The sequence below is a fragment of the Doryrhamphus excisus genome, linkage group LG10, assembly GCF_037039965.1.
Source record: "Doryrhamphus excisus strain RoL-2023G ecotype Guam linkage group LG10, RoL_Dexc_Guam_v1.1, whole genome shotgun sequence".
Taxonomy (NCBI): Eukaryota; Metazoa; Chordata; class Actinopteri; order Syngnathiformes; family Syngnathidae; genus Doryrhamphus; species Doryrhamphus excisus.
The window spans coordinates 15,892,703-15,904,630 of NC_136366.1; the positions used below are offsets into that span (position 1 = coordinate 15,892,703).

An 11,928-nucleotide genomic window follows, 5' to 3' on the forward strand; every position below is an offset into this window, starting at 1 on the left:
CAGCTGTATAGAGTTTAGAAAGTTGCTAGAGTAAACAGCTGACTGCTAAATGTTTGTTACAAAATGTGTTGTAGAGCATTTGAACATAAGCGAAATGGCTAATGCTAGCCAGCTTTAATGTACAGTTAATAGCATTGTAGCAGGCTAACTGAAAAATGTGAAATGTGTCTGGAAACAAATTGATAGTTGTTGAGGTAATCATCTTGTTGTTATTTTTGAGAGGAAGAATAAATCCTGAGGGTGAATATACGTCAAGTCATCGTGGATTGTCTCCCTTATTCTGTACCACAGGATTTTCAAGGCATACAACCCCTCCAGGTGGTGGAGGGGCAACAAGATCAATGAGGAATACAAAAGTGGCTCATCTGGGGACTTAATAAAGGTTTCAGTTCAGCATATTTTGGTAGAAAACCCAGTGGGAGAACACGCAAACGCCGCATAGACGTGCCAATGATTGCCGCCATGCTGATCCTACATGGATGATGTAAGAGCACACAACAGGTCCATGGTTCTCTCTCGCTTACACAAACATAACTTTCACTTTCAAGGGGGGCGTGGCAACTGCTTTATGGACTGCTCGATGGAGAATCCAGGGCTGAAACCAAATATATAGTTCTTTTTTTTTTTTTTTTAAAACCTTGAAATTGTGTGGTCTCCATCTCTGCTAGCAAGGCGGTCCACCAGAACCAGGAAGAAATATATTTTGCCTATGTAAGTTTGAATATAGTACCAGTTTGTCCACAAAGCTACACATTTTCTGTGGCTTAATTTATTCCCTCTACACAGTTTATAGTCAGATAAGCGGCACTAGTAGCTAAAGCTGGGAAATAAAGTATTTCATAAGCATATGTCATGGGCTATATACTGTGTAATGATTAATGTAGGCAAAAACTTCCTGTGCTTATTATACAAGAAACCATTGCACTGACTATCAATGGCTGGTGGTGGCCTCAAGTGGAGGGAATAGAGCGCGACACAAGACTCGGATGATTAATGTGGCTGGCCAAACTATATCATTAATTCAAGCATCACTTACAGCGGGGTGCTCTAATACAAATCTTAATGGTTGAATTTTTCAATGAGCAAAAGGTCGAGCCACAAGCTATAGTATTGTTATATTCAAAACAAAACATGTATACTGCATAGCGCTGTTGTTAATGGCACGAGTCCAACACAAACACTGTATGTACCTCCAACTCAAACATGTATTTTATGCATCTTTTCAAGAACCCGAGATGCATTCAGGGACATCACAAAAACAGCTACAATAATAGTATAATGTGTGTGTGTAAATAAACAGCAAGATAAAGACAAAACATGAAGTGGATAGTCTCATCTCTCACCTCGTAATGCTTAATTTAGATGTGCAAATTGATGTGATGTCTTTGAACGCAACCCCTCATTGCTCATAATAACACAGTTTAAAGTGTGATTCAAATGTGCTGCTACTATTAAAGAGACAAGTGTTAGACAAATACTGTAGATTCATAGACTTGTGTGGTATCTTTTAGCTTGATTGAGATATTCAGTTGATTTGGAGCTGTTAATACATACAAATATATATCATCCTGTCCTAGCATTTATATTTCTGTTCATTCTTTTTCGGCTTTTCACTTCAGGGGTCGCCACAGCAAACGCAACCTGTCTTCTGCATCTGTTTCTCTCACACTAACTACCCTCATGTCCTCCTTCACTACACCCATAAAGCTTTTCTTTGGCCTCTCTGACTTTATCTCCATGGCCTCTAACATGTAATGTTCCTCTGATGTACTCGTTCCTGATCCTATCCATCCTGGTCACTCTCAATGAGAACCTCAGCATCCTCATCTCTGCTACCTCCAGTTCTGCTTCCTGTCTTTTCCTCAGTGGCACTGTCTCCAGACCAAAACAACACGGCTGGTCTCACTACAGTTTTGTATACCTCTCCTTTCATTTTAGCGGAAACTCTGCTTTCACACATCACGTCTGACACTTTTCTCCACCCGTTCCATCCTGCCTGCACACGCTTCTTCACCTTCTTTTCACAATATCCATTGTTCTGAATTGTTGACCCCAAGTACTTAAAATTCTGTATCTCTTCTCCCTGTAACCTCACTCTTCCACTTGGGTCCCTCTCATTCATACATATATACTCTGTCTTGCTGCGGCTAATCTTCATTCCTCTCTTTTCCAGGGCAAACTTCCACTCTTCTAGCATCAATCAGCAGGATCAGTAGACTTTAAAGTGTGCAGCTCAATGTTGGAGCAAAATACAAAAAAGCATATAAAAAAAAAAAAAACAAGTTGACTCCTATCAGTAACAAGGTGAGAGGTGTTCTCATGAGGCAGCATAACAAGCCTCGGCTATGGCACGCCACACTGTGATTTCCGCCCATTAAAACCAGAAACCCTGAGCTCACCTCGACCGTCGTTATGTGGCGACTTGTTTACGTGAGGGTCAATGCTGACGTGGTGCTTGGCTCTGATAGCGTGTCTCCATCTAATTGTAAGAACACTCATTATGGCTGATAAGGAAGAACATAAATCACAATGAAAGCTTTGACCTGCCGCTGCCCCTGGACGTTTTTGGCGGGGGAGAAAATTCTCAGGGGCGAACACAGAAGATCTCGTTATATCATTGTCTTTGATACGGTCAGAAAGACCTGCTGTCATACACAATGTCTCTCCTGTGTGGTCGCATCAAAGCAAACTGACACTAAGTGGCTGTCCATCACCTTGAATATATAAATGATGAGGCTGCAATGATGTTCTTAATGTACATAAACACATATTTTCTGTTCAACGTTTTAATCATGTTGCTTTATATATAGATTATATATATAGAATTTTGGCAGAATAAACTACAGTGAGGACAAAACAAACACATCGTGCTTCCTAAATGGTGTTAAAGCAAATGTTTGCATTGTGCTAGTGCTTTCTTTGTTTATGTAGCACATTTGGAAAGAGGAATAATCCACCTGCATGTAAACATGTGAGTGCCGAGAGGCTCATACAAGCGAAGTGAAGGAAAGTGTGTAGTAAAAGTGTGCAAAACGCCAAAACACAAACCACCAGTATGCTTGAAGTCTCATTATGGAATGGTTTATTTTTTTTGTAAAGAGATCTGTTTTCCGAACCTGCAGTCTTGCTTTTCTTCCTTGTTTTGGAATCCTTCTCTCGACATTTTTGTTTTTCTTTCCTTATCTGATTGTCTTTAGTGGTTGGATTCCTTCTTCCCCTGCCTGGCCTTTTGGTGTTTTTTGTTCACCTCACAATGTAACCTCTCCCTCTTTCGAATCACCCCTTCGTTATGTTCCTTTCTTTACTTTGTCACATTTTTTATTTACTCTTATAATTCCCTCCACTTGTCTACTCAAATAAATGAATGCCACACCGCAAATAGACACCTTACCACCATGTGTGGGGGTTGGCGTTATTACCGCTGCACACAGCAGACATGGCGTCTTACATATACTGTTTGGTGCATCTTAAAGAGACACTACTGCTATAAAAAAAGAGCTGCTGAACCCTTCAGGATTTACCATCAAAAAGAAGGGAACAATCTGCTGATAACATTCTTCACTGAAGTGAAGAGACAAAAAGGCTAGGTTAATTGGCGACTCCAAATTGTCCATAGGTATGAATGTGATTGGCTGGCCACCAGTCCAGTCTCTTGCCTGAAGACAGCTGGGATAGGCTCCAGCACCCCCGCAACCCTCATGAGGATAAGCGGTAGAAAATGAATGAATGAATGAATGGAACAAATGCCAGTACTTATTTTAATTACAGTACCATGGACAGCAATGATCGTATCTGTGTTTTGTGTTTAAACGTTTAGAAAGAATTTTGTTTTCAGACGGTATGCTGGAGCCTATCCCAGCTGGCTTCTGGCAAGAGGCAGGGTATACCCTGGACTGGTCGCCAGCCAATCACAGGGCACATATAGACAAACAACCATTCACACTCACATTCATACCTATGGACAATTTGGAGTCGCCAATTAACCTAGCATGTTTTTGGAATGTGGGAGGAAACCGGAGTACCTGTAGGAAACCCATACACGCACGGAAAGAACATGCAAACTTCACACAGAGATGCCAGAGGGTGGAATCGCACACTAACCACTAGGTCACCGTGCAGCCAACTAATAAATTTATATTGAAAATTCCTTAACATAGCCCGAAAGGTGGGAACATTGCTAGTTAGAAACATATGGCTGGCCCTCGTCCACCTCGGGAGCTTGAGCAAAATTCTGAATGAGTCATTGAAAATTGCAGGAGGTCATTACTCAATATAACAGTCTGACTCACGGTGTCATTTTACAAAGAACGCAAAACACATCACACAGCAACTTAACTATAAGACATATGTATTCCCTTGGAAATACAGTATAAAATAAAAAAACAACTATTTTAATGGGCTGCACAGATACGAGTGGTTAGCGTGCAGGCCTCACAGCTAGAAGACCGGAGTTCAATTCCACTTTCAGCCATCTGTGTGGAGTTTGCATGTTCTCCCCGTGCATGTGTGGGTTTTCTCCGGGTACTCCGGTTTCCTCCCACATTCCAAAAACATGCTAGGTTAATTGGCGACTCCAAATTGTCCATAGGTATGAATGTGAGTGTGAATGGTTGTTTGTCTATATGTGCCCTGTGATTGGCTGGCGACCAAGGATAAGCGGTAGAAAATGAACGAATGAACTATTTTAATGTTATCCCATAATAAATTTCAGCCATGATGACTGAAGTAAAGTGGGGATGGTAAATGTAGAAAAAATGGAAAATGTTTGGTCATGACCGCATACAGTACATTTTACTTGTATTAACACATACTTAGTGAATGAGAAGTGTTTTGCCTATTTTTAAAGCAAAAAAACAATGAAAAAACATTTTTTGCAAGGCTGTGAATGGTGAATTGTGAGTTTTTTTGGGATCCGTTCTATTTTGTCGAAAATTTAAGTGGTTGATCTTTACTAACTAGCTTGCTGTTGGAGGGTTAACAATGTGTTTCCATGTTCCTTCTCCTCCAGAGAATCAGACCCGCAGCCGTTTGACACAAGCTGTTTTTCCAGCACATGGCTAATTTTGTCCTTGACACATTGAAAAGCCAAGACAAATATTCTCTTTTTCTCTCCTGTGTGAGTTTGGATTTGTGATCAAACATTTGACGGAACACTATGGAAAGAGCTGACTGGAACGTTTTGCCTCTGTGGAGCAGTGCTGAAACTCTAAAAGGAAAAAAAAATCATTATATTGGACAAAAAGTTTACTTTTCTTGGCAACAAAGACAAATGTGTCCAAGAATCAATGCAAAGACACTTGCTAACATGTTGGGAATCATTATTACTATCCATCTAAACTTGAAGGGTACATTTCTTCCTACTTTAATTCATGTATGCAAGAATCCTGAAACTGCAGCGTACTGTGATCCTCATCTTGTTAAGTCATTTTCTGCCTTGCATGTTTTTATATGGAGGGACAGAGAGCAGTCATTTTTGCTGTATATTATGTTTTATGCTCTATAAACTTTCCCAAGTATCCGAGTCAATTCCACCCCTTGTGAAGGAGACCTAGACAAAAGCACATTTTGGGTTTCAGACCTGGAGTATCAGCTGTATAAACTAACATCAATTTCTACCATGAAGCTGCAGTAAAGGCAGTGCTCAGTCAATGTCTGTTTGGTAATAATAATGGTAATGGTAATGGTAATGGTAATGGTAATGGTTTTCTTTCATTTGAACATGCATCAGATTACAATTGAGTGCATCCCATAATCAGTTCACAGTTCCACATGTCCAAAAGGAGTAGGAAGAAGCAAAGCTTATTAAATCCTACCCCTCCATCTGGTACTTTTACAATCAGTAACTGTTACATTTGTTCACTTCCTGCTTTCCTAATATAGCTTAAGGGTTTTTTTTGTAATTTTTAATTTGTTACGAGGTGATATGAGCATCCAATGTAATAATGTGTACCATAGTAAGTGTCAACATAGTGATATATATAGCACATCATGACTGGTTCAAGACTCTTCATCCTTGTATTTAGCAAACATCAACTGCTTGTATTGTTTCTTGAATTGGCTCATCGTTGTGCATTGTTTGAGGTCCTTACTCAATCCATTCCATAGTTTGATTCCACATACTGAAATGCTATGGCTAGCATAACGTAGTCCTAGCATAGAAGTGTTTCAAATGTACTTCTTCCCTGAGATCATATTTCTCCTCTCTTGTAGAGAAGTATTGGATGACATTTTTAGCTAATTGGTTGTTTTTAGCCTTATGCATTATTTTAGCTGTTTGAAGATGAACTATGTCAGCAAGTTGAAGTATTTGTGATTTTAGAAATAAGGAGTTAGTATGTTCTCTGTAGGCGACATTATGAATTATCCTTACTGACCTTTTTTGCAGTACATTTAGCGAGTGAAGATTGCTTTTATAGTTATTAGCCCATATTTCCACACAATAAGTAAGATATGGTAGAACCACAGAGCAATAAAGAGTGTGGAGTGATTTCTGATTGAGAACAAATTTTGCTTTGTTCAATACTGAAATATTTCTGGCCACCTTATGTTGTATATTTGTAATATGAGGTTTCCAGCTCATATTTTCATCTATTGTGATCCCCAGAAATGTATTTTCGTTCACCCTTTCAATGTCCACACCGTCTATTTGTATTTGCTGGTGAGTGTACTTTCTGCTGTTACCAAACAGCACGATTTTAGTTTTACTTAAGTTCAAGGACAACCTTTCCCAGGACAACCGACAAGTCATAACCAAACTGTTATTTATTATATTATATCATATTATTATATATGCCGTTTGGGAGTGGAACCCATTGTGAACCCACTTTTAATGCAAGTCATGCATTAATGGTGGAAAATAATTTCTTTCACTAATTACGTTAAAATTTGTAACCTCATGCGCATCATGAGAAGCCATGCCTGTCTGACAGCTTTTATAACTTTATTCTCACCTGAACACGTAACATGTTTCTAGTCTGTTCGCCCTGGGAAAAACACATCCTCATTCTCAAGGTGCATTCACGGACACCCCGAATTCCAAAAATAACAACATCTTATGTGTGTATGTGTGGCCTAAATAAACGGCACACACCAATCCACAATTCGACCCTGGCCATCATGTGACTGTGGAATGTCCTGGTTGCCAGGTTGTTGTTGCTTCTCACCTTATTGACATGCTCCCCACGCCTCTGGTTTCATGTTGTGTTTCTGTCTGGTCTATTATCTGCTTTTTGCCCCGAGTGTGGAGGCTTTGGTTAATCTAATGAACAAACCCTGTATAGGTGTCCACATGCAGGGAAATTGTCCTGTCCTGTAGTGTGGGAAACACACAGGTGTCGTATCACTTGGAGCTATGCTAATTGGCCAGGCAATAAAGACGTTTGACAAAGAAAGGCTTCAAAAAAGGAAAGAATGTCAAACACAGAGGATGAGGGTAATTCAAACTGCTGCTCACAAAGAAAGGAATGTAAAAGACCAAACACCCGCTAGTGTGTGTCGGTTGGCGTGTGTGTGTATGTGCGGTTGCATTGTCCTGTTCAGGCATAGTTACATGAATAATTGTTTAGGGGTAGCCTGACGGAAGCTATCAATCTCTGACCACCACCAAACATACACCATGAATCGCCATGAACGAAAAAACTGATGTCTACTGTATCTAACCAGCAATAATCCTAACACGTGCCCATGAAGCATTATGCACACTATAAACCTTGCAAATAAATAATTCCAACGTTGCCAGTGTCATTCGGTCATTTAGCTCTGATGAAGAAACGGGATTTTTTTTTCTCAACATCTGCCAAGCAGTTCAAACAGAAGCCATAATAATTATACACTTGATCAAACTTACTTAAGGTTTTTCAGATGAAAACACGATTGCTGTGTAAGATTACAAAGCTTACAATTCACTGCAGAAGTGTAGTTCTTTTAACCACAAATCCCTGAATAAACCGCAGGGTTCAAAGCATGAGAAAAAAGTGGTTGCGGAACATAACCCGACGGAAAAACTGATGTCTACAGTATCTAACCAGCAATAATCCTAACACATGCCCATGAAGCATTAGATTGATGAAACACCTCAAAGGGTGCGGCTTGGACACATCCTCAGTGAAGGACCTACGGTCATTGGGTGTTTCGGGTCTTTGATCTTCAGACACCCTCACCTAGGCGACCCAACCGGGGGTGATCAGGCCCCGGTTTGTGTCCAAGCAGCGTGCTACTCCATGCGTCTCCCCTCTTGATCCACAGCCACCTCGAGGCTTTTTCGGCTGCCTCGCTGATGTTTTTGGTGGCCCTTCTTTCTTGCAGCCCTCTGATGCCAAGGAGCTTGAGTGCTCGATGTAACGACTGCCCTGGAAAGCCTCTGCAGCCCACTTCTACGGGCTCACAGCGGGCCCTCCAGCCTCTCTCTCTACACAACTCCACCAGCTCCAGGTATTTGGCCTTCTTCCGCTCGTGGGCCTCCTCCATCCGGTCTTCCCAGGGGACTGTAAGTTCCAGCAGCACCGCTTGTTTCGTTGCGTCCGATGTTAAGACCAGGTCTGGCCTCAGTGACGTCCTGGCTATGTGCTCTGGAAACTTCAGTTGCCTCCCGAGGTCCACGAGCAACCTCCAGTCACGGGCTGTGGCTAGCAGCCCGGTCGGTACTTTATGTCCTGCCGGGTGTTTCTCCCCAGCCCTGACGAAGGTGATCTTCTGCCTACTCTGGGGCTGGTGCTTGCTCTGCTGGATCCCGGTGCAGATGGTGTCTGCTACTGCCTTCAGCACCTGGTCATGGCGCCATGTGTATCTCCCCTCTCCCAGGGCTTTCGGGCAGCAGCTCAGGATATGCTCCAGGGAACCCCGTGCCGAGCACAGTGGGCATGCTGGGGTTTCTGCTAGCCCCCAGCTATGAAGGTTTGATGGACTTGGGAGCACATCGTACACTGCCTGAATCAGGAACTTGAGTCTGGCTGGTTCTGACTTCCAAAGTTCTGACCAGGTGATCTTCCGTGCCGATGCCTGGTCCCAATTAGTCCATGCTCCTTGCTGGCGCATGGCCACTGTCCTGGTTCGGCGTTCCTCTTCCACCTCTGCACGGATCTCTCCCTGCACCATCTGACGTCTCTCTCGTCCCTGGGCCTCGTCGTAGCGTGGTCTTATGTGGCAACCAAGACCAGCTCGTCCAACTGCCACTGAGCCTACTAAGACGCCATGCCTTAGTCTTGCTTCAGCCTGGTCGACTGCCTCTTGCGCCCGCCACTTCCTCCCCGTTCTGACCGTGATGCCTGCGGAGGAGACTCTGGTGTCGGCTGAGTCCCTGTACAGCAGCACCTCTCTGGCTCTGGTGACTTTGAACTCCTCGGTCAGGCCAGTAAAGGGGAGTTGCAGCTTGTTGGTATTCCCATACAGAGCGATGCTGCTTAGACTCTTTGGCAAGCCTAGCCACCTGCGCAGGTACTGGCTGATGTTGCGTTCGAAGCCCTCCACCGTGGATACTGGGACTTCATAGATCAGTAGTGGCCACAGGAGTCTCGGCAGGATACCATGCTGGTATATCCATGCTTTGAACTTCCCCGGGAGGCCCGACCTGTCCACTACTGATAGCCAGGTCTTCAACTCTGCGTTGGCTGACTGCACCGCTGCCTTGTCTTTCAGCGTGCTGTCGAAGATCTTCCCCAGGCTCTTCACAGGCTTCTCCGACACTGATGGAATGGGGACTCCATTCAAGTTGAAGCGGTGTTTATCCTCAACTTTCCCCTTCCTCAGGACCAGGGACCTGGACTTGGCTGGTTTGAACATCATCCTCGCCCAAGTGATGCTCCTTTCCAGTCCACGGAGAAGCCACCTGCACCCTGTCACTGATGTTGCTGTGACCGTCAGATCGTCCATGAAGGCTCGGATCGGAGGTTGGCGAACGCCAGATTTGGACAGGGGGCCCCTACACTCCACTTCTGCTGCCTTGACAAGCATATTCATCGCCAGTGAAAAGAGCGTCACTGATATGGTGCAACCAGTGATGATGCCCTTCTCAAGGCGGTGCCATGCCGATGTTGCTGTCCCAGAGGTGAACCTCAGACTGAAGCTGCTGTAGTAGTCCTGTATGAGTTCAGTGATCTTCGCTGGAACGTGATGTGTTGTCAAAGCTGTTGTTACCAGTTTGTGTGGAATGGATCCGTAGGCATTGGCAAGGTCAAGCCAAAGGACTGCCAGATTTCCTCTGCTTTCTCTTGCCTCCCGGATCAGCTGGGTGACCACCCCTGTATGTTCCAAACAGCCTGGCATGCCTGGAACTCCTCCCTTCTGCACCGTGGTGTCTATGTAAGAATTCCTCAGGAGGTACTCAGTTAGCCGGTTGGCGAGAATCTTGAAAAAGACTTTGCCCTCCACGCTGAGCAGGGAGATGGTGCGGAACTGCGTGATGTTGCTTGCATTTTCCTCCTTTGGTATCCAGACGCCCTCTGCATGTCGCCACTGCTTGGCGACCTTCCCTCTCCGCCATACCACCTTGATGAGTCTCCACAACCTCTCCAGGAGTCTTGGGCAGTGCTTGTACACTTTATACGGCACTCCACTTGGGCCTGGGGCTGCGCTTGTCCGTGCTGCTCGGACGGTGTTCCTGACTTCTACCAAGGAGGGCTCTTTGATGTTGAACTGGAAGGAGGGTTCTGGTGGTGTGGTTATTTCTCTGCAGGGGGGCAGATCCTCCTCTCTCCTGTTGTCACTGTATGTGTCACTGAGGTGTTGGTTTATCTCCTTTTCTGGGCAAGTAAGGGTCCCACTCCGTTTTTGCCCCAGCAGCTGCTTGGTAAATCCGAAGGGATTAGCTATGAAGGCAGTGCGCTTGCGCGCCCTCTCTCTGCCCCTTCTCCTGTGCCACTCAGCTCGTCGGAGGGAGATGAGCTTCTGCCTCAGGATGTCCCTGAGTTCTGCCAGGGCTGGTCTTCTCTCCTCACTTGCCCTCTTGTACTGATGTCTTAGGGCCTTCAGTTCTTTCCTGAGCTGTGACATCTTAGTCTCGCGCCGGTTTGGCCTGGCGATGTTCTGAGCCTTTGGTTGTTTGGTACCAAATCTCTCAGCACCAATGCTGATGATCACTGTGCTCATTAACTGCAGTCGTTGGTCTACTTCCCCTCTGCATGATGACTCGAGAGTAGCATCCACATCCTCGTCAAACTGGCGCCACTCTGTCTCCTTGTTTGCGGATGGCCATAAGACCCGGCGATGTTCAGATGGTTTGCTTGGTGCAGCATGTTGAGCTTGGAGGTTCTGGACACTGTGGGGTGACTCCGGTTCCTGCTCCTCCTCCGTCTCACCAGAGTCAGTACTGGGTGCTGGCTCTGTGCGTTGCTCGACTTGCTTCCTCCTCGTGCAGCCCATCCTGGCCTGGTGGATCCTCAGGCCTCTCAGGTTCTTACAGACCTTGCCGCAAAAACAGGTTGCTGTCGTAGTCGATAATCCGTCGCGTATGTCTGCTGCCGGGAGATCCATCCGTTTGGGGTGCTCATCCTCCCCCCCTCTCGGGCACCCCTGGGGGTATCTTTCTTTAGGGCTTTCCGTAGCAAAGTGTGGGTGCTCCCTCACGGGGGCTGCAGCTCAGGATGCTAGCCTTCACTGCCCCGGTAGCCGTCTCTCCGTGCTGTCCACTGGCTCTCCAGTTGTCACCATGCTTTCACGGTTGTCATCCAGTCTTTCCTGGAAGTCACTGGCTAGGCCAGTCAGGTTAGATTGATGAAACACCTCAAAGGGTGCGGCTTGGACACATCCTCAGTGAAGGACCTACGGTCATTGGGTGTTTCGGGTCTTTGATCTTCAGACACCCTCACCTAGGCGACCCAACCGGGGGTGATCAGGCCCCGGTTTGTGTCCAAGCAGCGTGCTACTCCATGCGTCTCCCCTCTTGATCCACAGCCACCTCGAGGCTTTTTCGGCTGCCTCGCTGATGTTTTTGGT

The 11,928-nt window shown here is 45.1% G+C and overlaps 1 protein-coding gene across 1 annotated transcript; it reads right to left on the reverse strand.

Annotated features, from left to right (window-relative positions):
- Window positions 1-8,058: 8,058 nt before the first annotated feature.
- On the reverse strand, window positions 8,059-11,082 carry LOC144901189 (uncharacterized). The gene has a single exon (XM_078794387.1). It carries the CDS (start codon window positions 11,080-11,082, stop codon window positions 8,146-8,148), a length of 2,937 nt encoding a protein of 978 aa, XP_078650513.1. The 3' UTR covers window positions 8,059-8,145.
- Between the last annotated feature and the right edge of the window lie 846 nt (window positions 11,083-11,928).

What these genes read in the sequence shown, in the direction of transcription:
- LOC144901189 (XM_078794387.1), bottom strand. Translation starts at nt 11,082, where the DNA reads ATGAGCACAGTGATCATCAGCATTGGTGCTGAGAGATTTGGTACCAAA.